The 27,738-nt window shown below is 40.9% G+C and overlaps 1 protein-coding gene across 3 annotated transcripts in view; it reads left to right on the forward strand.

The window, feature by feature from the left end:
- Positions 1–27,738, forward strand: part of FAM114A1 (family with sequence similarity 114 member A1) — a 61,924-nt gene that overhangs the window by 6,558 nt on the left and 27,628 nt on the right. For all 3 annotated transcript variants that reach the window (XM_061584029.1, XM_061584028.1, XM_061584030.1), the window contains exons 2-7: positions 5,847–5,926; positions 9,798–10,120; positions 12,957–13,043; positions 20,945–21,056; positions 21,189–21,292; positions 24,756–24,890. In XM_061584029.1, the coding sequence (XP_061440013.1) occupies positions 9,806–10,120; positions 12,957–13,043; positions 20,945–21,056; positions 21,189–21,292; positions 24,756–24,890 (753 nt within the window). In that variant the 5' untranslated portion in view covers positions 5,847–5,926; positions 9,798–9,805. The remainder of the gene's footprint in view (positions 1–5,846; positions 5,927–9,797; positions 10,121–12,956; positions 13,044–20,944; positions 21,057–21,188; positions 21,293–24,755; positions 24,891–27,738) is intronic.

The raw sequence follows: 27,738 nt of genomic DNA on the forward strand, positions 1-27,738 counted from the left end.
AGGCTGCACAGGCGTAGGGATCCTCCTGGGAAGTCCAACTTCTGCCCAGTTTCAAATCTGTCATTCCTGGGTAATTGGTCGAACGGATGGTGGCGATCCAATTACAGGCGTACTTAGATGAAGTGAACTACCTTGACCCATTTCAATCGGGATTCCGACCCAGACATGGGACAGAAACAGCCCTGGTAGCCCTGGTGGACGACATGAGAAGGGCACTAGATAGAGGGGAGCATACCTTCCTTGTTCTCCTGGACCTTTTGGCGGCCTTCGACCACGATATCTTGTTAGATCACCTTGACACTCTGGGGATTGGAGGCACCGTTTTATGGTGGTTCCACTCCTTCCTCTCTGGGAGATACCGGAGAGTAGTACTGAGAGAGGAGGTGTCGGAGCCTTGGCCTCTTACATGTGGGGTACCACAGGGCTCTATCCTCTCCCCAACGTTATTTAATGTCTATGTAAGGCCACTGGGAGCTATCATCAGGAGATTTGGACTACAGTTCCATCAATACGCAGATGATACTCAGATTTTCCTCTCATTTAAGTCCCCCCCACCGGTGGCGATAGAAAGGCTATCAAATTTGCACCAGTGTCAAGCAATGCCCAATAATTTGCCCCTTGTACACTCACTTCCTCTCTCAGACTTGAATCAAGGTCTGTTACTTCTGTCCAGTTTATCTGGCAAAACTGAACCTTTTTCGCTGCTTCTAAAGCCTTGGGCTCTGTTTTCACTGCCCTTGTCTGAGCAGGATTACTACTGGGGTTGGCAACCTCACATTGAAAACGTAGGTGCCCCGGTCTACCACATTTGTAGCATAATTTCTCCTCACTTTTAGGGTACACAGATCCACTCTGGGGTGTCCTGTGCCCTTCAGATTTTAATGGAGGACTCACTCGCTGTGGTACCACATCCCTTCTGCCAGCACTATATGGTCTGGGTTTAAACTCTCTTGATGTTTTCCCCACCCAGCCAGTTCTATTGGAGGCGAAGTGATCCGCCATCTCTGCGGCCTCCTGCACAGATGTAGGGGAACGGTCTTTGACCAGGAGCCTTATTTCTGGTGGTAACTGATGGTATAATTGATCCAGTATCATGAGGCTTTTCACCTCTTCCACTGACTGAGCTTTGGCACTACTCATCCACTTTCCAAATATATCCATCAACTTTGCTCCCAGTTCCACAAAAGACCTCCCTGTCTGTATCTGGCAGTTTCTGAAAAGCTTTCTAAAATAATCAGGCCCCAGTCTGAATCTTTTAAACACTGCTTCTTTGAATTCAGCATAGGTGACGGGCCTGTCTGAGGGGAAATATTGGTATACCTCAGCCAATTCCCCTTTAATCAGGTTTGATAAATACTGTATGTATTTATCTTCAGGTAGCCCCCACAACTGAGCTGCTTTTTCAAAGGTGCTGAGGTAAATTTGAGGATCTTGACCAGGCTCATAGACAGCAAAGTCCTTTGGAGTAATTTTTATTTTTGCTCCATCTCTCTCTTTCCTTGTCTCCTCAGAGTGAAATTTCTCTCTATCAAATTTTAACTTTTCTACTTGTAATTCAGCATCCAATGCTCGTTGCTTCCAACTCCCTCTGCTTGTCTTTTTCCTCAGCCTCCCATCTTAACTTCTCTCTCAAGTACTCTATATAAGCGGGATTGCTTAAATATCCTTCTGGGGTCTCTTTCCTGACAGGTTGTTTTTGCTGGGCAGTTGCAAATCCTATAAGTGCTACCCTCAATTCATCTACCCCTTTACCCTCGTGAGGTAAATTGAATGTTATGCACTTCTCCACCAGCTCCTCTCTTTTCATTTTTATGTATTCAGCCATGGTGTTTGAGTTCACTCACTCTTTGCCACACACTCTTTGCCAGTCACTCTCACAAGAAATCTTGTTTTGTTATTTCTGTTTGCCACACCACTGTTCTGGATTCTCTAGTATTCGTATCTGGATTCTCTGTTGTTCGTATCCCACCGCTACTGCCACCACATGTGATGTAGTCTCCTTTGTCACCACGTGTCTTTGGGACTCTCTTTGGTAAATCACCATATCTCCCCACAGAAGCGGCTTCGGCGGTGCCGTCGGAGGCGGAAGAGCGGAGTCTCATTTCTGTGCCCCCCCTCCAGGGGAACTTTTTTTTGTACTGTAAACCGCCCAGAGAGCTTCGGCTATGGGGCGGTATATAAATACAATAAATAAATAAATAAATAAATAAATAAATAATAAATTGTCTGGAGGCTGTGAGGGATTGGATGAGCAGGAGTAAACTGAATCCCGATAAAACTTAGGTTCTGTTGGTGGGTGATAAAGAGCAGCTGGGGATTACGGATTTGGTGCTTAATGGGATACAACTGCCCCTAAGAGACCACATCCGGAGTTTGGGGGTCATACTTGACTCCCAGCTATCCATGGAGGCACAGGTAGCAGCTGTTAGTCGGGCAGCGCTTTACCAACTTCACCTCATTTGTAGGATGCGCCCTTACCTCCCGAGCCACCTGCTCCCTAATGTGGTACATGCTCTGGTTCTTTCCCGGCTGGAGTATTGTAATGTGTTATATGTGGGTCTTCCCTGGAGAATGGTCCGTAAGCTGCAGCTAGTGCAGAATGCGGCGGCTCGCCTGATTAAGGGCTACCGCCACTGTGATCATATTACCACAGTACTTAAGGAACTGCACTAGCTACCGGTGGTTGCTAGGGCCAAATTTAAGATCCTGGCTTTAACTTTCAATGCGCTCCACGAGGCTGGCCCACTTTACCTAAAGAGTCGCCTCCACTCGCACCAGGGGCGCCGGCTTACAAGATCGTCCTTGAATGGTTTGCTTCTTATTCCCCCAACAAAAGCAGCGAGATTGGGGAGGACACAGTCCAGAGCTTTTTCAGTAGTGGCTCCCTCACTTTGGAATTCTTTGGCAACTGACCTCCGTCAGGCCCCTTCCTTGTTATGCTTTTGTCAGGCCTTGAAAACCTGGCTCTTTAACCAGGCTTGGGAAGGGGGTTAGGGTGGCAGAGAGTAGTTCCGTGGGGGTTTATTCAGTTTTAAATTTCATATTGTTTGCTTTTTGAATTGTTTTTACATGGATTGTATTGTATTTTGTTGTACGTCGCCCATAGTGGCAGATTAACCTCTGCCAGATGGGCGTCTAACAAATCTAATAAATAAATAAATAAATTAGACAAAGAAGAAGATGCACTGGAATCTCAAGATCCTGAGAGATGGAACATGGTCTCGTCTAAAAAGAAGTGATTCAGGGCTCATCCAGACGGAGCGGGATAATCCAGGTTTTCCATACCCGCTCTGTCAGCTGAGAGTCCTCACTTGCCCCTTTTCCCGCTCCTTTCCCGCTTTTTGCTGATATTAAAAACACGCTTTTTTACCGGCCGCACATGCAGCCCGAACATGCGGCATCTTCTCGCTTTTTTCCTGTCCATGCCCCCGACACATCCCACTATGTTCCGATTTGTTGGGAAAATATGACGTCTGCTCCCCTCTCCCCTTCCACTGCTATCAGTTCTGCACATGCGTGCTTGAACGTGGAAGCGCGAAAGTTTGAATTTCCTGTGGGCGCAATGGAGGTCATGGCCCAAACCGAATTTGGAGGAGGGGGCCACGAGTCCTCCCGTAGCCTGTGGGGCCCTGGGCAAAATCATAGGTGGCTGATGAAAGGGCGGCGGGCAGCACAAAGAACCCACTCAGGCAGGGGATTCGCACCTCCCCCCTAAAAGCCGTGAGCACGCCTGCTTCACAGCTGATGAGCCGGAATCGGGCAGCACAAGGAATTCACTCAGGGGATTCAAACCTCCCGCCAAAGTACCTCACACAAACCCGATTCACAGCTGATGAGCAGAGAGGGGGAAAGCTGTCCAGCCACTCATCTGGGGATGTGGGGTGCCCCAAGAGCGGGAAGCGGCTTACGAGGCTGCACGGCTACAAAGGAGAAAAACACGCCACAGCCCACCCAGCTTCTCATCGCACACAAACAACACCTATGGTTACGGTGTCCCCTACTTTACAACACCATGTCTGCTTGGCAAGTCTTGCAGAACTGCGCATTCGTGGTAAACCAGAATAGTTACTCCATTTAGCAAGCGGCTTCTTGGATATTTCCCGTTTCAGCTTGCCAAACACTCCCTCTGGTTACAGTTAGCCATAAGTCAGGATCGCAGCTAATTCCGTTGCTATGGGCGAAAGGCTATAGCTCTGTGACAGAGCACCTATAGCAGCATATCTGCTTGGCAAGTCTCTCAGAAATGCGCATTTGTGGTAAAGCAGAAAAGTTACTCCATTTAGCAAGCGGCTTCTTGGATATTTCCCTTTTCGGCTTGCCAAACACTCCCTATTGCAGCCATTTATAAGCCCCAGCAAGTACATCATAATTTGGGCGCAAAAGTGATTTGTGTTTCCCCTTCCAGTTTCCCCTTCCTTCTGCTGCTTTCACAAATATGCTTCCTTGCATTTCTGCAATCACGTTAATCCAAAACGGTTAAACAGCTTTTCCACCATGACTTCCTGCTTCTGCGCAAACCTGCATTTCTGCACCTGCGCAGTATATCCAACAGCACTGATTGGCCACGTTTTCCCGGGCGACGTTTCCACACAAGCGCAAACGTGCAAAGGACGGGATTGGCTGGAAAAGAGAAGGGGGACTGGGGAACCGCCCCAGGACCGCCCATGCAACAGCATCATCTCTTAAATCCGTGGTATTGCATCCAAGCGGCCAAAGGAACCGCGGATGATTCACGCTTTTAAAAAGTGTATCGCATTTTCCGCGGTTGTGCGAAAGCGGATTTAACCGCGTGAAAACGCGCTTTTGCACTCGGCGTCATCAGGACGACCAAAAAATAATGAGAACACAAAGTGGTCATGTCACACATTTTGCAGTCGTCTGGATGAGCCCTCAGACTCAACAAGCAGGCAGAAACAATTATCAATTCTCATCCTTTACGTTCTAACTCCCTCCCTCAAAGAGGGAAGTGACATTAAAGGTCAACTGTCAGGCTTTGGCATTAAGTGAACATGACTATCATAGTTACAAGGCTAAACAAATTTCATTAATTTTTTGATAGCTATAATCTGGGGTTGTTATAGTAATATGAGATAAAATTACAAGTTTTTCTTTGGAACTTAATTGTTTGGGTATGAGATATGTGTTTGTTTAAATGTACCTACGTATATACGGGGGGGGGAGATGGGGTGTTTAATGTTTCAAGTGGCGGGACTGGAAACAGTCATAGTAACCTTTTGGTGTTAGTCCCAGATGTATTACCTGCACAGGATAACACGCTTGCTAAGCCGAGTTTCAGGGCCTCACATTTGGGAGAGGGCCCTGCCGGAAGTAGGGTTGGTTAATTTTGTTGTTGGCAATTTTAATAGTTATTGTTATTTCCCTTTGATACATGTCTGGCACACTGGAACTTCTGAGAAAATAAGACTTAAATATTGGAGTGGAGCATTTTTCCTGTTATTTTCCCCCTTAATATGGAAGGTACGGTAAAAATTTATACACTAAATGTCAAATGCCTAGGTAATCCAGTCAAAAGACAAAGAGTCTCAAGTTGTATCTTAAAGGATAAACCTCATATTATTTTTATTCAGGAAACTCACTGGAGCAAAGAAATCACAAGACTTTTGCCCCATAATTATTACAGGGAACAATACCCATCACATGGCTCCTCCAAAAGTAGAGGGGTAGCTTTATTAATAGCAAAATCTATACCTTTTAAGCATATTCAGACATATAAAGACACAGAAGGGTGATTGTTATTTGTTAAAGGTGGCTTGGGCACTCGAAAATTAGCCTTAGCTTCCCTTTATGCTCCCAACAAAAAACAATTGTACTTTCTTCTTTATCAGAACTTCAGAGTTTTGCAGAAGGTGAGCTAATAATAGGAGGAGATCTTAACTGGGCTGCGGATTCCACGTGGAATAAATTGGTAAGCAGCACGTCAAATACCATTAACTCAACCCAATAAGAAATCTCATTTTCACGAAATCCTATCCAAATTTAATGTAGTGGATGCTTGGAGAATATTGCACAAATCAGAGAGGGATTGTACATATTATTCGTGTAGACATAGACATTATTACAGAATAGATTACCTCCTGATAACTACTCTCCTGTATGGGCAACAATATATATAGGGGACAAAGAAAGGGTTACTCCATCTTGGCAATTTGATAATTCCTTATTCATGAACCAACTAGTCACAGAATCAATTCAAGAGGCCATTAAGGATTACTTTACACATAATCTAAATAGTGGAATCAAAGACAACATCATATGAGACACAATGAAGGCCGTCATAAGAGGATGCTGTATTGCAGAGAAGAGTAAATTGCAAAAGCATAAGAAACAATCTATACAATGAGCTACAGAAGTTGGAACAGCAACATAAACACGTAGGCTTGCCTAAAATTAGGCTTAAATTGGATATTGTAAGAAAGAAAATAGAAGCTATAGAAGTTTCAAAGATCTCAAAAAATATTTATCTTAAACAAAAATTTTACGAAAAGGGCAATTGAAATTTGAAACTTTTAGGTAACTTATTGCAACATAAACTCTCCTCTCAAAGAATTTGGAACATTAAACAGGAGGATGGACAATGCATTTATAAAACCAAAGAAATTCACTCTGCCTTTAAATCTTATTATCAAAAACTCTATCAAGCCCCAAAGCCCAATAATGCAAACATATCGTCTTTCCTATCAAAGCTTAAACTCACAAAGTTGGATGCTGATCATTGAGCTGTTTTAAATAATAAATTTACTGAACATGAAATCGAAATTGTTACCCAAAAGTTTAAAAATAACTATGCCCCTGGGCCAGATGGCTTCTCCACTGACTTCTACAAGAAATGTAGGGCATTGTTGGTGCCCAATTTAACACAGCTATTTAATGCAATTTGGGAAGGTAGTCAAATCCCTACATCTTGGAAATTCTCATGCATAATTCTAATCCTCAAACCAGGAAAAGATCCCTCTGACGTGAATAATTTATGACCAATTAATTTGTTGAATCAGGACCAAAAAATTTTTACATCAGTTTTAGCCAACAGACTTAACCTCATTATGCCCACTATCATAAACCCAGACCAAGCTGGCTTCATTAAAGGGAGACAAATCTCAGATCCAATCAGGCGGCTTTTAAATATTATCTGGAACAGCAAGCAACAACAAAAACCTTAACAATCTTTAAGTTGGATGATTTAAAAGCTTTTGATACTTTACACTGGAACTTTTAAATACAGGTCTTGCAACATTATAGATTTGGGGATACATTTACTAAACTCATTCAAAACCTATATACACAAGGCTTGGCTAGCAGTAGAATTAATGCATTTGAGTCAGGATACATAAAAATCGAAAAAGGCACAAAACAATGATACCCTCTCTCACCCTTACTATTTGCCCTTACCATGGAACCCTTGGCACAAGCAATAAGAGAGGAAGCCACTATTAAAGGTTACAACATGAATGGAACCATACATAAGATAAATTTATTTGCGGATGATGTAGCTATTCTTTTATCTGACCCAAATGCATCCCTGAATAGTCTGACAAATTTGTTCCAAACATATAAGGGAATGGCTGATTTTACAATTAATTATACTAAATCTGTATCCCATTTTATAAATATAGGCCCTACTACACAAAAAATAGTTAAAAATGCCTTAGGCATCTCTGTGCCAAGTCGTTTAAATACCTTGGTGTTATCTTGTCCAAAAATATAAACAAACTGTTTTTCTTAAATTATAACCCAATCATCAGGAAGCTCAGAAATAGTTTAAAATCCTGGAAAAAAATGTTTCTTTCAATACCGGGCAAGATAGCTGCGACACAGATGATGATACTCCTACGCTTTTTGTTCTTATTTCAAGTTTTACCCATCAACATACCCAACAAAGTGATGAAATCATGGCAACATACAATTAATAAATTTATTTTCCAACAGAAAAAATCTAGACTAACCCATTCTTTAATAAATCAAAAATCAACACTAGGGGTATGGGGCATATCGAACTTATCATATTACTATAACGCTAACGCTTTTCAAAATTGCCAAATGATGCATATGATTAGAAACATACATGAGAAACATTGGGTTGAGATGGAAACTAAAATTGAAACAGGAACATCTTTGAAGACTCTACCTTTTACTAATATCAAAGACAAACTTATCAATAACATGTCTAATCCCTTTACTAAATGTATGTTTATGTCTTGGAAATTATGGCAACACAAATTAATCCCCATAATCTCACCTTTAATATCTATCGCTTTTCACCCAAAATTCCACACTCCTGACAGACAGTCACAACTAAAGAATTGGAGTGCTACAAACTATGTGATTTTTACATAAACTCTACTCCGCTCTCATCTGAACAATTAAAACTTAAACTACAGGGCACAAAAGTAAACTGGTTAACGTTTGCTCAAGTGCACAGTTTCATTTCGTTAAATTATATTACGCAGCAAGCAACCAGACCCCTTATGCAATTTGAACAATTACTTCATGATATGAGCAAGGGTGATAAAGGCTTAGTCTCTAAAATATATGCAATATTACTTAATACATCTCTAAAAACTACTCTCTTTTTGAAAAATCAATGGGAATCAGATCTGGGGTCCAAAATACAACCTAGAAACTGGAACAAGTTGTGGGAGGAACACCCATTTAAATCCGTTTCTAGTTATGTACAAGAACATTCATTAAAACTGGTACATCAATGGTATCGCACACCAGTCCAAATTTCTCGTATGTTTTCAACAGCCTCTCTGCTTTGCTGGAGAGGATGTAAGAAAATCGGAACCTACTTTCATTTATGGTGGGAATGTGATCAGGTACAAAACTTGTGGGTGTTGATTTATAATGAAATGTTAACAATTTCCCAGGAGCATTTTTCATTCTCTCCAAAATTATTGCTACTAAACATTTTTGATGATGTACATGCTAATTTGCTGTCTAAAGAACTCGTCACCTATATGGCCTTGGCAGCAAAGCTGACAATTGCATCTCAATAATCAACAACAAATCTTTCAATTGAACATTGGTATAACTCCCTGTGGAATATCGCCATAATGGAAAAAACTCACTCACAAACTGAAGCTAAGACTAGGACAAGAAACACTGGACTCCTTCTGTATTGTTTGGCATGTATTTATTGAATACACCTCTATAAACTCATTTGCTCATCGCCCATCAATAGAAGACTGGCAGATTTGGAAATGTGCTTAGATCTAGGAGTTATTACAGGGTCAGGCATGTTGAATCACTTCCTTGCCAGCTGGATATCACACTGAACCTGTTCTCAGATGTGTATCTTGGAACTTTCAGATTCCTTGGTTATTTTTTGTTATATTTTGTTCATACTTGTTTGAATTCGTATCAGAATGCAATGTATAAGAAATCTTGTTGTGACATGAAGAATTGATACCTGCAGAGAAAACAAAGTGTTTACAATATATATATATCCTGACTTATTTGAAACTGGTCAACAGTTTCTGAGTTCAAACAAAATGGGAAATTATAGTTAATTAGAGACTTCTTAATTTAATTGCTGCTTGGCACAAATGAAGAAATTAAGGGGCTGTATGAAGAGGCAAAAAGTTTGTGAATATCTTGGCTTAACAAGCCAAGATACAATTATCTGGCCTGTTTTATGAAGTGTTCTTTCTGTTTTGGCCTAGATTAGAGGAGACACAAAATATGTTAAAATGTTCCTTAGTTATAAGAGGGTTTTTTTAAAGGTTCAGATATTTACAATAGTGTATTGCGAATATATTGATTTCTTTCTTTTCCTGCAGTATTAAAAATGTCAGATGCCAGAAGTGATGCGTTAACTCAAGAGAAAAATGAGGAAATATTGGAATCTGGTGATAATGTTTCAGCTTCTGACAGAGCAATGCCCAACGAAAAGACAGAACAAATACCACCACAAGATGATGACAGGCAACTTTCTGAAAGCCCTAGCAACAAACAGGAAGGGGACCTGACAACCTCAGGGCATCATTCAAATGAGAAATATTCCAGTGAAGACATAACTAAGGATGTTCCTATCGACTGCAGTGAGTCTGTCAGCCTTGACCCAGAACCTGGATCTGAAGAGATGAACGAAGAGAGTGGCCTAGTAAGAATGCTTAAAATCTGTTAATTATTTACTTTGCTCATACAACACACTCAAAGGTGTGTTCTGTTTTACACAGTCCTTAGTGCAAAGTTAAGTTGACCACACATACACATGCATGCATGTTACAGTGAAAGTTGAGATAAATTGGTACAGGGTTGCCATTTTCAGCAGCAGTCCTATTCTGTGTTTACTGTAATATGTAGTTTAACCTTTATCTTGTACCCTTTAATCCTTCCTTCCCTTATGCTTACACAATACAAAGAAACTTCTGCACATGAAATCTGTTGTTGTAGTTTAACCTAGTAATGTCAGGGCCCAAAGACATTTTACTATCTGAGGTAAAGGACAAGATGGTGCTTCCTCCCATTCCATGTACAGAAGCCATCAAACTGAGCAGCTGAATCTTAGTTCAATACTGGTGACGAGACAGCATTTTCCATTGCACCAAAGAGCAACAGGCTAGCTTAAGGGACACAGAGCAGACCACATAGCACACATAGCTCTTTCCTTCAACATTTTGCCACCATTCCCCAACCACCAGCATCTGCTATCTAAGGCAGCAACTCACTCTACCTAATGGTAGTGCCAGCCCTTCATAGAGTGCTTCACCAACCCCTCACCTGGCCACGTTTTGGTGATTGTACACTCCCATATAACATATTAAAGGAATGTGAATTGCCATCTCTTAATGAAGGTGGCATTACAGAAGCATAAATTCTAATAGAAATAACGAACTATGCTTTTGTCCATGTAATACGTGTTTGCATAATATTCTTGCATTCTTCTAAGTGTGGGTTATAGTATGCCTTTGGTATCTGTGGAGATATAAATGTTTGGGAATGCACAATAGTTGCTGTTTTGGGTTATCAGTTCAAATATTACTTGAGTAATCATCCTTACCAAAGTGGAAAATGTATCATAAACTGCCCCCTTTTTTACTTTCATTATAGCTTGACTGCAGAACTTTAGGAGTCTCTGTGAACTATCCAGGAATGCATTCCAAGAAAACAGGGGTACAATATCATACACCAAAACATTAACAAGATCTGTCATTACATTATGATGTAATTGGATTGCTGCTAAGAAAAATGATATATGTATATTTAATAATTTTTAGAATCCATAACCAACAATTCAGTTAATTCAGTTTTGAAAACAGGCTAATCATCATTGTTAACAACAATGGCAAAGGTTTTGTCAGTGTGGAAGAAACATATCTTCTGCATGCTCTGAACACAGAACTGTACTGATTGTCCCCCATGGAATAGATTTATGTGAGCTGCACAATGGCATCCTTTCCCCCACCATATTTCAGCATGTTTGGTAGATGTCTTGCCTGTAGTGGGAGAGAGATTAACATACTCTTCCCTCCATGCACCTCAGCTGGTCCCTGGGGAGGCAAATCAGTTGTGAAATTATGTGCAGGGTTGCCACTACTTTTGGTAGAAGCAGTGCATGTGTCTATGCCCCATGCATAGAGATGCATTGCTTCCCATCTCGTGGTCATACTGTTTCTCCTGTGTGCACATCATCCTCTAGACTAGAGACTAAGGGATGCACGCTACATTAAAAGCGAAGAATGGTCAAAAGGTAAAAGCTAACCTTTGTATATGATTGAACTTGCCTCGGTTTCATGAAAGTTACGTTTCATGAAATTTGAGAGTTTGGCTAGATGGAAGTATAGAACAGGCAGCCGCAGCATTATTGCTTGTGCCTTTAATCAATCATAAAACTATAGCAGCAATAGCTCCTTTTTTCTCTCCAGTCAGCAGAATTTAATCAATTTTCAATCAGACTGCATTCAGCTAATTCTTCATTCTTGTTGGAATGTAAGCTGAAGAAATGCCTGATTGATTTCAAGAGAATGGGATATAAACCAAAGGCTGCAACAGGAGATTTTTCATTCGCTACATCTGACAGTGGGTGAAGAGAATCATACACATAAATAATTTCCCACCTAGCACCCAATATACCAGTTTCACTTCAGCCAAGGCACTTGGTCCCTGTTATGGCTGACATATTTAAAAAGTTGGTAACAGTCTAAAAAACCAGTAAGATTATTAGTTTCCTTAATACTTCATTTCAGTCATGCTTCCTGCTTCAAGGCACCATTTCTACTTTGAACTTCTTAGAGTCCCTGTGCACTGCAGGAGATACTAAGAGATGTTCTAGGCATCACTTGTAGCTGATGAAAGGTATGAGCCAGGCCTGTTGAGCCTCACAATCATCCCATGTTATCAGAGTTTATGCCATACTATATATCTCACACTCCTCTGCAGCTGTGCATTTGGGGGGGGGGAAATGGTAATGCTAGGCAAGTTATCCTTTGGGGAAAGTTGTCCATCATTACTGATCATGTTCTTGGGAAATCCTCATTAAGCTTCCAAAGAACCATACAATTTTCTGGAGCCCACTTTGCAAACCATTGTTCTAATGTAAGCTTGGTTATTGAAGCGGTTAAAGGGCGATATCCTGAAGCTATTTTTCCTCGAAAACATGCTTTCAGCATGTTGATGGTTCCATTCAAAAATGAAAAATTACTACTGCTCATCACCAGGAGTGCTGGTTTGCACATAACGCTAAGCCAAGCCTATTGGTTTGTTTCTCCTGGCACTAGGCACCATGGAATGAGGCAGGGGCAAATGAGCAGTGTGCAAGAGCACACTGCTGGTCCATGGTAAGCCCTGGTGTATTTATTTTTGTGATGGGTGAATCAGTCTAATCTCAGGTGAGTGGGGGACATATCACCCTTCTCCCTTGTTCCGTTTCTCCAGATATCAGTAGCTATATTTGAAAAATACAAATAGCTGACAGTGTCCTTAACATTTTTCTACAGGACATGAATTCATCTCCTAAAGGGAGTGGATGGACGACTTGGGGATCGTGGGGCAAATCCCTGTTTTCAACAGCATCTGCCACAGTTGTTAAGTATCCAAACCATAAAGTAATTATATACGAGTTTTTAAAAGGAAGTGCTTTGATTTCTTCATGGTGTGAGTAAGCCCTTGACACCAGCATGAACTGTAATACATGTCTTTCTTTTCGGGACAAAATAAAATGTGTAATGGAGTTGAATATAACATTAGCCTGGCAGCTGCTTAAGTCTTTCCCTGCTTTCTCATTTTCCCCTGAAATTCTCCTGCTCCCAGCCAGTTTTCTCCCTGCTGGGATTCAGATCCACATTTTCAAATAAACATAGGACTAGCAATATTTATCTGGGAAATTAGGTCAGGGGAAGGTTTCAAGGGAAATGTGTTGCAGGGGAAAAGGCTATGTACTCTCCTCCCTTACATTCCTTCTCTGCTGCAAGTCACCCCATTCCCAAAAGTACTTTGAAAGGGAAAATCAGTCATTAGGCCAACATTAGACACAACTATGTTGTAACCGTTGGTTTAGCCCTAAAAAGATGGGAAGAAGAATCATTCAGAACCTTTGGATCAAATATGTTTTGGTTCATATGTGTACAGTAGGGCCCCGCTTACCGGCGCTTCGCTTCCCAGCATTCCGCTAATGCGGCGGCTTTAAATTCCCCGTTTGAAAGCCGATTTTGTGGCATTTTTGCACAACGCGCCCCATTATACTCAATGGGGTTCTGCTTTATGGCGATTTCCGCTTTACAGCGATTTCCACTTTACGGTGGGGGTCCGGAATGGAACCTGCCATATAAGCGGGGCCCGCCTGTATGTACATAAGCAAAGCATTACATGATGGCTCATCACTTAGTGCCTCTTAGTCATCTCTTGAGACTTCAGCTGCTCCTGAAAGAGAGAAAGTGGAACAGATTCCCCCATCCCACAAGGTGTTACTTGATCAAAGCCTCATTGATCCAAGGAAACCAAATGTCATTGTCAGCTTATGCTTATTCTGTTGCAGCATTCATCTTATGTGGCCTGCAAAAACTGGCTTATTCCACTAGATAACAGAAGTGGTTCCATAGCCAAATGCTAGAATAAAACTCACCCCCTCACAGCTTTAAGTGTTTAAGTTGTTTAAGTGGTTAAGTTAAACTTTAAGCCAGTTTAAGTGTAAAAGTACTTAGATTTAAGTTATTTCAACTTAACTATTTTGTGGATCAGTCCCTCAGTGATTAAGCAGCAGTAATCAAAACACACTGTATATAGCTCTGTGGCAATAGAGTTTCAGTTCTGTTCCTTGTCCTGTTGCTTAGTATTCATATTACCACCAGCCTGCCATTTGCCCAGTCCAGCATGACAAATGTTTGCTGCATCTTGCTTTATTTGTTAAAACTCCATGCGCTTGAACAACTGCATGTGCAGTTATGTGTGATCAATCAAAATTTAAAGTAATTCCTAAAATAATTAAATTTCATTGAGGTAAAACTGATACGCTTCTTCAACCCTAAAAACTGATCTTGCAATGCCCAGGTTTTCTCTTTCCAATACAGTAGATGTTTTTTATTTTTTTAACAACTGAGAAGTAATTTCATTTTCAATGTCTTCAAACAACAATTTGTATTCTTTTAATTATCCTCAGGTTAACTACCTTGATTATATACCCAATAAATTAATATTTCCCAGCAGAAGAGCAGATGGGTTTCCTAAAATATTTTTTTTATAGTTAGATACATCTTTTTTAAAATGTTGTGATGTCAGAAACATGATCAGCAAAGTTTTTGTGCATAGGTTTTCTTGAAAATGAAGACATGCAGGGATTTTTCTTTAAGCCAAGAAAGAACTGCAGAAACAGAAAGCAGTTGGGGTGTGCATTAGAAAAAGACTGTGCATAAGAAAAAAAACCTAGCCTGTATTGTCTTTTTGGGGAAGGGTATTCTGAAATTAGGTACATGTACACAGGAAAGATAAGTTGGATTGGTAAGGCTGCTTCCCAGAAATATCTGTGTATTGCCCTATTGCTATTTTAAAAAAACCAAACCACAAACACAACAGTACCAAAGATTACAGTATAATTGTTATCACTGCAACTTAAAAAGATATAGTGCGAATGAAAACAATACAGAGGAGAAGAGAAATAAAGGTAGCCTGCAGAAGCCACTTAGATTTATGCTGTTAGATTTAGAAGATATTACTAAAGTGGCTTATATGTTCCTGTAACAATTTACTTTCCCCTTTAGAGGATTTGGCAACCTTCAGCAGCCTACTTTCCTTCAGAGTCCCCAAGTCTGCTTCAGGGTTTTAGAGGAGACCTGGTGAGGCTATAATCTCTACAGGAAGTCCCAGCCTCTTTTCATCAGGAAATAATAGTTTTGCCTACTTGGCGGATCGTCACCAGAAGGTAGTACTTGGGGAACATTGCTCGACTCCTTGGACTCTCCATTGTGGAGTCCCTCAGGGGTCGGTTTTGTCCCCCATGCTTTTTAACATCTACATGCAGCCTCTGGGTGCCGTCATCAGGAGTTTTGGAGTGCGTTGCCACCAGTACGCTGATGACACGCAGCTCTATTTCTCCTTTTCATCTTCTACAGGTGAGTCTGTGGATGTGCTGAATCACTGCCTGACCGCGATAATGGACTGGATGAGAGCTAATAAACTGAGACTCAATCCAGACAAGACTGAGACACTGTTGGTGAATGCCTTCCCTGCCCAGATGGTGGATGCTTACCCTGTTGAAGATGGGGTTACACTCCCCTTGAAGGAACAGGTTCGTAGTCTTGGGGTTCTTTTCGATCCTTCCTTGTCTCTGGAGGCGCAAGTGGCCACGGTGGCAAGGAATGCATTCTACCACCTTCGGTTGGTAGCCCAGCTATGCCCCTATCTGGACAGGGATGACCTCGCCTCAGTTGTTCATGCTCTGGTAACTTCTAGGTTGGATTACTGTAATGCGCTCTACGTAGGGCTGCCCTTGAAGACAGTTCGGAAGCTTCCGCTAGTGCAAAACGCAGCAGCCAGACTGCTGACGAGGACCAGCCGGTCAGCGCATATAACACCTGTTCTGGCCCGTTTGCACTGGCTACCTATTTGCTTCTGAGCCAGATTCAAGGTGCTGGTTTTGACCTATAAAGCCTTACACGGCGTGGGACCGCAGTATCTTGTGGAACGCCTCTCCCGCTCTGAACCGACCCGGTCACTTCGCTCAGCGTCTAAGGCCCTCCTCCGGGTACCAACCCATCGGGAAGCCCGGAGGACAGTTACTCGATCTAGGGCCTTTTCTGTAGTGGCCCCTGAATTGTGGAATAGCCTCCCCGAAGAAATACGCCTGGCGCCGACGCTTCTATCTTTTCGGCGCCAGGTTAAGACCTGGCTATGCTCCCAGGCATTTTAATGCGTTTAATGTTACAATTTTAAATCTCTTTGTTTCAGTTTATTTATTGTGATATTTTGTATTTCTGTACTTTTAATCTTTTGTACACTGCCCAGAGAGCTATTCGCTATGGGCGGTTTAAAAATGAAATAAAATAAATAAATAAATCTATTCTTATACAGTCCCAAAGTTTACTTTCTCTGTTATCCTCCCCCTCTACAGAGCTGTGGAGTTCCATCACTCACAGACTTTGCCTGACTTCTCTCCCTGCCCCATAGTCCAGAATACTTATCTCTTCTTATTTTGTCTAGTTTTCTTCCCCATCTCCCTCCCCCCCCCCCGCATTTCAAAGGCTTCTAGCCTCCTTAGGCTGTGGAGCTTCCCATTTATATGGCTGCTGCTTCCCCTCTTGGTGTTTGTCTAGGTGTGTATCTGTCAATAAGGGTGAGGCCGATGCTAGGGCTGGCGCCAGGCATGACTGGGCCCTTAGGCACCCGCCCGCACCTACCTCTCCCGCTGCGGTAAATGCTGGCCATGCTGCACACACATATACCTGCCATCAGCCAAAATGGTGGCCAAGGCTTCCCAAAGGGACTGATGCCTCCACTGCCATCTTGGTTGATGGCACGCATGCATGCAGCGTGGCCAGCATTCACCTCAATGGGAGAGGTAGGTGGGATGTGCAGGCGGGTGTTGTGGGCCTGCATGGTTGTAGGGGGGTTGCCTGGGAGCTCTCTCTCTCTGTGATCAGCAGCAGGGTTGGGAGCCGATGCTGCCGCAGATCACAGAATGGGAGCACTAGCCACCCACCCTAAAGAGAAGCCCTTCAGGTGCCCCTCTGGGCCCCAGAGGCCCTCGGCCAGAGCCCGACTTGGCTGCCCTCTGGAACCTGCCCTGGCCTTTGCTCCCATCTGGTCACCATGCCAGCCAATTTCTGGTCCACTGGTGTTCATATTTAGCAATGATGAGATCAGAGAGGGCTGAAGTTGGGAGTCACCTGCTGACAGCTCCTTACAATTCCCAATGTGCATGTTTTTGTGTTTTGTTTTTGGAGGAGAAAAATAAAAGTGATGAATTATTGGTGAATCGTGACCCATTGGTGGGTTGCAATGTGGCCTAAGGTGGATTGCACAGCGGCATAACCCGCAGTGGAGGAACTGCCTTCTAGGTGTACCATAACTGAAATGGACCTTGAATATGCTATGGGAAGAAAAACAGTTTTACTCTCCTTTATAAACTAGTAGCAGATCTATCAAAATAAATACGTATTTTCCAAATTATTATAATAATTGTTTTGTGAGACTGGGAGGAACAAGAAAAAAAGGTTGTTCCGGTCACTTCCTTGTGAGACTACAAATGCTTTCCTGTCATGTGTCATGGTTTCAGTGCATAACACACAATTCCATTGTAGATTATAAGGGGCTGATCAAACCTTTGGCCCCACTGTACTTTGTGATGCCAGGGCAACATAGTGGCAGCCCTTTGTGCTCCTAGCAATCAAATAGCTAGAGAAATAATAGCAATAGGAACAAGTGGTATTATGGCAGTATCTCTGGCAACCCTGCTGTAACTCACCAATCATTGCATTAATTTAATTATTTTTATTTATTTAACAAAATGTATGTACTGGTTGATTGTAAAAAAAACTAAGCAGTTTACAAAAGACAATGAAATTATCAATAAAAGTTAAAAACAAGTAATTAAAAACACTTTAAAAACACTTTAAACAACCATAAACTACAAAGATTACAACACACAACATCTATGTGTCTGGATTAGGGATGGGATCCATTGGTCAGTGCTCGTTCGAAAGAATTCCATCAACCTTACATACTAGTATTGATTCAAGTTCGTTCTTTGTCCACCAGCTGCTGCTCTTACTGATCCATTGTTCCCCCTCGGAAAAATATTGATACTAATATAGATATTTTTAAAGAAAATGTTAAATTGAAAGAAATATTGATAAAAATATCAAGATAATATAAATATTTTAAAAACATTTCCTAAAATAGCAGTGGAAAATCACTACATAAAAATCTGATCCGCAACTATAGCAAATAAATGAATTAATGGGAAATTCTGTACCAAATCTGAACTGGGCAGAATTCTAGCACATCCCTAATCTGGATAGGCTTGCCTAAACAGAAAAAGTTTTAAGCAGATGCTGAAAGGAATACAGTGAAAGCACCTGCCTGATGTCAGTGGGAAGGGAGTTTCAAAGAGTAGGTGCTGCCACGCTATAAGAACCATTTCTTACAAGCATGTAATGAGTATTATGCAGCACCTGTAAAAGGGCCAGTTCCACAGATCAAAGTGCTCGAGTGGGCACATATGGGGTAAGTACTGCAAGTAAAATAGTCCCTAGTTGTTAAGAGTTTTATGTACCAGTAGTAACACCTTGAACTTGACCTGGTAACAAATCACCAACCTGCCCAAATCCCTGATCAGAGGCAATATATGCTGACAGGGTCTCACTCCTGTCAGCAATCTGGCTGTAGCATTCTGCACTCGTTGCAGCTTCCAGGACAAGTGCAAATAAGTCCCACATAGAGTGCATTGCAGTAATCCAATCTTGAAGTCATCAACGCCTGATCTACTGTGCCCAAGCTCTCCTGATCCAGGAATGGTCATAGTTGTCATACCAGGTGAAACTGATAAAAAGGCACTTCTAGCCACTGAGACTACCTGGGCCTCCAGTGACAGAGCTGAGTCCAGAAGTAGGCCCAGATGCACACCTGCTCCTTCAGGGGAGTACAACCCCATTCAGGGCAGGCAGTTGACCAATTTCTTGGACATGGGAACTACTTACTCACAGTGCCTCTGTCTTACCAGGATTCAAACTCACTTATTTTCCTTCATGCATCCCACCACTGGTGTCCAGGCAACGGTCCAGGGCCCACACAGCCTCTCCTGCTTTGCATGTTATGGAGAAGTAGAGCTGAGTGTCATTAGCATACTGATGACACTTTGCCCCAAACTCCTAATGGTTGCTCCCAGCAGCGTCATATAGATATTAAATAGCACTGGGGATAAGATGGTACCATGCAGCACCGAACAGCACAACTGCCAGGGGACTAAAAAACAATCACCCAATGCTACCTAAGATCCACACAAGTTCCAGAGCTTCCCTCAGACATAAGCTCGCAGTATCTGAGCTTAATGCTTCTCCCCTCTGGCCATAACCCTGAATCCATGTAGAGGTTCTTCTTGTATTACCTGTGCCCTACTGGTGTAGTGGTTGTGCCAGTGATACATACTGCCAGCACAACAGGGCACAATGCCAGTGTAGTTTCTCTCCTCCAGTGCAACAGAATTGGGAATCAGATCTATCCCTGCCCAGCATACAGCAAAGCAAGTATAGGATCAAAAACTGTCAGGTTGGTAAACACTTTAATTTCAAGCACTCAGCAGGATAAAATTCTGCTTCTGAAGAGCCTCCTCATTTTGGCTCTTTTGTTTTTCTCCTCCACGTATGTTTCTGCCCTTTCATACCATTTCCCAGCAATGCTGTTTTGCAGTCTTGCAATATCTTTTGTGGTGGGATGATGTTTGCCTGATAGTGTCTACTAAATTCATTGGACATCTCATGAGTATTTAAGCTAGTGATCATAAAACCTTGAAGCATTACCAGAACCTTCCTTCTCATCCATATTCCTAGCCCTTTATTGCATCTCGTTCTAATTGGATTTCGTTGAAGCATAAAAATACAGTTTGTTCCAAATGAATAACAATCTATTTTACCGCTGTGGCAGTTTCTCATAAAATGCTTACTTATATTTTGATTTATAAACTCCACTCAATTAACCACATCTTGCCCATAACAATAAAGGGAGTGATCCAGCAAAGTCAAACTGAACTCTCGTGTTGAAGACTATGTAATGTGCAACATGATCTCACCATGTATGTTTACTAGTTTTCTTCCTAGTAAGTGTTCTTAGCTTGCTTGAAAAGTGCTGAAATTTGGCTGGATTGTGCCCCCCAAAATCCTACCACTGATGTATGCTCTTCTGGATGGATATATGACTAGCTAGACAGAAATTCAGTGGCATCAATCTAAACTAAAAGGAGATACATGCAGTGCTTTTAAATATGAGTCTGAACATTAGAATGTATAATTTAGCTAAATGCATTGTGATGGATAGAGCTTAGCTTCTGTCTGTACAAATGTCATTAAATCCAGGGTTAATGATGAAGTATAAATACGATTAGTTGAGCTTTAACCAGTAACTTCCTGTAGTGGCTTCAGGACAGTGACTATTTACTTACCATACAGATTTAGAAAAGCCAGGTTCTATGTTTTGTAGCATTGTTAACGAAATCATAATGTTTTGCATTTGTATTGCACATTTTAGTGTTCAAAGCATTTCACATGCATTGACATAATCTTTACAACAACTCTGAAAAGTAGACCAATATCATTATTTCCATATTGTGTTTAGGGGTGGGTTGTTGAGGCTGAAACAGAACTAAAGGCTCTCAGCAGGTTTTCCAGTGCATGAAAGTGGTCCGGTAACAAGTATTATTTCACCTATTTTGTCTCTTTCAGATTTTCAGTAGCATATTTGTGCAGAACTGTTGTATATGAAATGTATTTCTGTCGCTGCAGGCCAAGGATTAACAGCAGTTAAGGAAAAAGCAGCCACCCTCAGAATTCATGTCCCTTCTTCTGGATCTTCAGAAAATATACATCCTGACACAGCTGAAAGCCCAGTCACAGGTGCTAATGTATTGTCTTGGCAACATGTTGCTAATGTGAACACGATACTGTTATTTTTGTCTAACTACAAATAGGAATTCTGTGATCACATTCTGACATTATTTGCTTCTGGGCTGTTTGTTTTCGTTTAAGACATGGATGAGACACAGAACAGCTCTTCAGAGAACACACCTTTGCCTTCATCTCCTGGATCACGTGGAATGTTTTCAACCATAACTAACGCCGTACAGAATACTGTAAGCAATTCTAGTGACAAAAAGAGGGGAAGGAAGGGGGGTAAGCAAGAAACCCAAGAAAGTATCCCACTGAAAAGTATATATTATATATATTTCTCAAAGAGCAATGATGATCCAGTAATTATTTAAAAATACAATTGAAAAGAGTCATCTACAAAATTTTAGTCATCTATTTAAGTGCTAGTTTTGTAGATTATTCTTTTGGATTGTATGTTTAAATGATTATTGGATCACTGTGGCTCTTTGGCAAATATCCCAATATGTACACACACAAAAATCCTTCGTAATTACACCTCACTTGTGTATTCCTCTAAGATAAAACTAGCAAAACTGTAAATTGTTGTGATTTATATTGTGCTTGTTTGAATATATTGGCTGAAATATAAAGGGCTGCATATTATGTGTGTACACAAGGGCTTTTTTTGTTCCACTTTCCCGCTGCTTTTGCTCATGTCTCCCCAAAAGCCATTGCAAAAAGTCAGGGAACTGTCTGGAGCAGCATTTGATGAAGTATGAGGGAGTTCAACACATGGACACAACGTGACAATGCTGCTCTCCCTGTCCGACCCCTTGTCTGTTTCACTAAGATGTAAGCACCCTGAAATATTTCTTTACTGTTCTTATTGTAGAGTGTTGACTCTCAGATTTTGCTAATGATATACTATAGTCCTATTCAATATAATAGTCCTGTGTACTGAATTCTAATTCCCAGGTATTGCACTGAAATATCATAACTTGTTTATAGTCTGGTTTGGAGCCAATTAGAAGTATAGGTTCCATGAATAAGGTACATATCAAAAAGGGGAATGGATCCGCATTCTGTTGGAGTGTGTTGCAGTACGTATGAAGCATCATTTCTGGAGTGGATCATACTATTCTTTAGACAGAATAAGAACGTTTTGCATAGAACTTTTGGAGATTATTCTTTTGGATTGCAGTATTACAATATTATTGATACATTTTTACCCCTTGACAGATATAATATTTATATTTTTCAATACTGTGTTGATTTTGGGCTAAATACATGTGTGTTAGCAATACTCGTAAGATACTGTATCTCCATGTTTCCAGTGTTCAGGTGTTTGGAGGGCAGTGTTTGGAGGGGACTCCAGCCATAGATAGGCTCCCTGCTGTGGCAGAATTCTGATGAACAGTGTCAAGAGAGTTACCTGGAAGAAAGAAGAGTGCAGAATACAGTCTTCTACCTAGTCTTTCTTGGTGTATTCATCTTCCAATTTTGCCAACCCAGTCTTACTCTTTAAAAAAGTACACCTTGATGGAGAAATAATATAAGTGCTTTGAATTTTAGAAAAATTAAGTGTTATAACAACTTGCCTAAGATCTAAAATATGACTTTTTACCCTAAAACAGCTTATATCATCTTAGGGCTGGTTCACACTGCAGCTGACTTCAGCTGAATTGTGGATTAAAGACAAAGCTTTTCTCATCACGATAGGGTTTAAAGGTTCACGCTTATTACCTTACATGAGCCTTCAAACCACTTTTTCCGTTCATACTGAAGGGAAAGGGTTAATCTCACAGCTTCCTAATGACCATGCCCTCTTAAGGTCAAAGCATCTCTTCCTCTGGTTACCTTGGCAACCGAGCATGCTCAGTTTGTTCCAGAGTAAAAAAAAACAAAGGGAGGATGAGGGAGTGGGCAGGGACTCACCAAAGCATCAGAACTAACCATCTACATGGCTTAGAGATGCGAAGCACAGACGGTTTTTCCTTCCCTTTTCGGATTTAAAGTGAATTGATTTGCTTCACATTTAAAGGGGAAAGCAGCGCCCCTTTGCCTCCTATGTCATGTGATCACTGCAAATTTAATAGGTGTGTAGGGAGACTTGATTTCAGGTTAAACTGCCATGTGATGAGCCCTAAATCTAAGACATCTTTCCTTATAAAGTTCTGTAGCATGGTTTTGTACACAAGAAACTGGCAGAAATTTTCCATTACAAAATGGGAATCTGGCATACCATGCTGGTATTAAAGATAATCCTACTCTAATGAATATCCATTCTATTCCCAGGATCTCCCAACATTTTCAGGGATGGGATGGTCAGTCCAATATCTGATTTCTTGAAAAAAGATTGTGTATTATGACGTTGTCTCATCCTGGGTTTCCTTTTTTTAATTGTCACATCATGGAGTTTTAGGGGCAGAAGCTGCCATCCTACTAGACAGTTTTTTGTTTTTTTCTTTGCAGGACACATCAAACTTCCTACATCTACTCTGTGGACAACTTTGGAATCTCATATCCAAAGCCCCAAACAGCTGAACTCAGTCTGAGCTTTGTTGTGAGATACTGTGTGTTATAAAAGCTTCAGGCTTTCTCAGAGATTCATAAACTCCCAAAACACATTGACAACAACAGAAGCTGTCAATTCTGTGAATTATGCAAACATTTCTATGATACCTTGTCATGCTATATGTGTGCAAGACATGGGAGTGATCATCTTGGCCTCAAAGAGAGACTGCCTTAGGCCACCACAAGCAGTTTATTATATAAAGTCTCTGCCTGCCTGCAGAATCTCCCAAACTAAAAATGGTTATTTATGATCAGACCAAATGATTAGTGCTGCCAATTAGCCAAAATCAAAGAGGGCATTCATTGCCTCTACCCTCTCAAGTATTAAAAATATTTACAGAGTATTTATTAGTGTAAGGTATCCAGCAGAATCTGGTTTGATCCATTCAATATTTCCCAATGATTTCCCTAGCACATTTTACTTTCAGGAAAATTGTTTCTACATCAACTTGTCAGCTAAGGAACCTCACCACATCTGCCATTGAAATCATATGCATTGCAGAGGATCTCGGGATGAGGGGGTGTTCTAGGATGGTGTGCATGCTCAGTTCAAATGAAGCATTGATCAGGTCTGATGGGTCTCACTATTGTCACACATGAGCTGAGATGGCACATAGAAGATGCCTAACTCTCCCCCGTGCATTGCAAAAGATGGTCCGTCATGGAAGGCAAGCCATCTTTCAGATAAGCTTATCCTCCATTACTGATCTTCTCAAAGAAAAACCGAAGGATCCCCAGCTTGACAAACCATTGGCCTAACAGATTTGATAATATTAATAATTTTTAATATCCATGTTTAATATCCATGTTGGTACTCTCTTCCTCTGTTTTATTCAATGAAGGCTTTCTTTTTAATTAATTTAAAATGTTTAACTGCAGTACTTTTTCGTCTGGAATCCATATTTAGTGTGAGAGATGACTAATTAAGTCATAAATCCTACCATTTGCAAGGAGAGAAAAAGCAGAGGGTTAAGCGATCATAAGCTGCAGATTCAGTCTTCCTGTATAGCTTTATAGCTACATACTCAAAAGGTGTCTGAAATCCAAAGCAAACTTATGTAGAAGCAGTAGCTATTAAAATTAATGAGATTTGCTTCCGTACAATAAGTGTTTAAAATGTCAGTAAATAAGATTTCTTTCTGTTTTGAGCAGGGTAAGAGTGTCTTAACTGGTGGACTTGATGCTTTGGAATTCATTGGCAAGAAAACTATGAATGTCCTTGCAGAAAGTGATCCTGGATTTAAAAAAACCAAAACATTGATGGAACGAACCGTTTCCTTATCTCAGGTGAAAGAAGCTATCTTTATAATAATGCAATTGTAGACAGTGACATAAGCAATTGCAACAATAACTGTATAATTGACAATAATTATAATTTTGGGAGGAAGGCTTTTAAGGTTTTGAAGGGCCACATGAACATTTGTGTTTAATCATCAGTATAAATGGGTAACCACTTAGCCACATTAGATGCTATAGGTATGAGTGAGTAAAGGTTGCTTCCTAAGTTACTTTCTCTGTGGTGAGTTTTCATACTAGTTTATCCTAAGTGGAAGTTAGCTTACTCCACAAAGGCTAAACCATTGTTTCATAAAATCTGTGACAATTCATTGCAGCTACTTTTCAGCTCTAGGGAAAAAACCCTCCCATTTGGGATGAGGACTTCTGCCCTGTTTCTACCAGTGTGTTTGTATACTACCTAGAAGCCGTGGAATGAGGCAACTAACAAATTTAATTATGATTATTAATAATAATTGAATTGAATTTTATTTATTTTGGTGGTAGACCAGCAAATATAAAGTAATATTACATCAGTATTATATTATACCAGAAGGGGCAAATAACAAATTTAAAACTACATCACAAATATCAGTATATAAAAGCATAAAACAACATTAAAATGAACACAGTAACCTCCTTCTACATACAATGGAGGCAGTACAAAAACTGGCCACCTTGGATGCAACCTGCGGATACTGGTCTGCCAGCAGATATTGAACGTAACTTGCATCGGAGCCCCTGGGCATTTTTTGTAGGATCGGGGTGATAAAAATGTGTCGTAAATCCCAAAAGAAGGAGCAATACAACAGAACATGGCCCACTGTCTCCACCTCCCCCACTTCACAAGGGCATGTCCGCTCGCCATAGGGGAGCCTCTTGAATCTTCCTTCCAACAATGCAGAGGGTAGCACATTAAATAATAATAGATTTACTAAAGAGCAGAGCAAAATGTTAGGCAGGAGAAGGAGATTTCACCCAAAACAGCATGCCCATGTTGAATATGCCATATTTTCCCCATTGTGATGTCATCAGATTGTGCATTTTACACAGCCTCACCAGCAAAAGCCAACAGTGTGGAGCAGAGGGTTGAAATATAAAACTTGTAAGATATATTACTATTTATCACATTTGGAATTTGCATTTGCCACACCAGTGATAGATGTCTCCAGGAATATCCAGAACTGGTGTGGAAGTCCGCTATATATTTTCAGGGTTTTTTATGTGCTAAGCAGTTTCACATGTTACATCTTCAGTATGAATTGTTATCAAGAGGAAGCAGCACATGATAACTGGATAACGTGGTCACTGACATTAAATTACTGTATTCTTCAGGGAAGCATCTTTTTAATGAAGACATTCATCTGACAATATACCATGTTAGTGTTTGTTTGGTGAATTCGTACTACATTTTATTTAAAACCTTATTGAAATATTTAAGTTTTATCCCTTCATACAATATTTTGATTCAGTTTCAAAATACTTGCTGAACAATTATCACAATTTCACAGCAATAAAATCAAAAGCAACTATACAAATAAACAAGTTTTTAGTCAGGAGAGCACCTACGGCTGTTCCAAATCAGTGTTGCAAAATATGCAATATGGTTGCTAAGTCCAAATCTCATTTCTGTAATGCAGTTGTGTATCCTACTGAGAATGGACTAGCAAGAGGAACAGTGCAATATGCAACCATAAGGTTGGGGCAAAGCTTGGAACTTTTGCCCTCCAAAGTGAACTGTCCAAAGCAGACAAACCCTTTAAAAAAGAACCAAAAACAATATCAGCCAGAGAGCTAGAATAATATCCAGTTTAATCACCAGAAAGCTCAATCATAGATAAGAATCTAATTCTTTTACTGTGTTGCAGTTCTTCTGCATCCCAAATTAAAGGATGGAGAGTTTCAGAGAGACATCCTAATCTGTTAGTCTACCCACTCTACTCCCTATTCTATAATGTTCAGTAAACAATGTGAATGGGTGGTCCCTTGCCTGCAGCTGGCACTGTTATTTTGATGCAACTCTTCCTCCCATTCTCTAGGAGCTGGCTCCTACTGATGCTCAGGGTGAGAAGCAACTATATGCATCACATGGAACATGAGAAGGAAACACAGTAGATAAGATGGAAGCCCTACGCATGTGCTACTTGCATATAGGGCATAATCACATAGAGACTTGAATGGGGATGCACATTTAGCCCCACCCCTGACATTGGGTCCTCTCCCTTCAACAGCTGTGTGTTGCACATGGTAGCTTACAGGGAAAAGCCATCACTTGAGCCCCATCTGCAAGTAGGAGCTCCATGTGATCAGAATATCTGGTTGTGTGGTTGATTGTGTGGAGCTCCTGCTTGTGAGCAGGAGCTTGTGCATTGGGCTTTTTATACAGACACCTACATGCAGTACACAGTTGTTGAAGGGAAAAGATCTGATGTGTGGGGCGAAGTAAGACTACTCCATGATTGTGCCCTGCACAATAGTAATGTGTGCATAGGAGTAGACTGGTACAAACTAGTGTGCAAATTGGTTTATATGTTCTTATCTCTTTTACAGTCACAGCAATTGGGCTCTTTCCTCATGTAATGGAAGGGAGGGAATCGTGTAATAGAAGGGGGGAAATAATGAGGCTGAGACAACAGCATGCATGCAAGCCCATCAAAAGAGCCCATAATTAAACATGTATTAAACCCAGGTTTTAGGGGCAGTAGTGGACCATAATTTTCTGCTCATTTTTGTAGTGGGGTGGGATGAGTTGGATCTGCTCTTTTATACATATTAGTGATGAGCATTTTACTCTTGTTTTTAATGCTTGCTTATGTAAGTCACTTTGAGTTAACCTTTGCGAAAGAAGTGATTCAATAAT

The sequence above is a fragment of the Rhineura floridana genome, chromosome 9 (genome assembly GCF_030035675.1).
Source record: "Rhineura floridana isolate rRhiFlo1 chromosome 9, rRhiFlo1.hap2, whole genome shotgun sequence".
Lineage (NCBI taxonomy): Eukaryota > Metazoa > Chordata > Lepidosauria > Squamata > Rhineuridae > Rhineura > Rhineura floridana.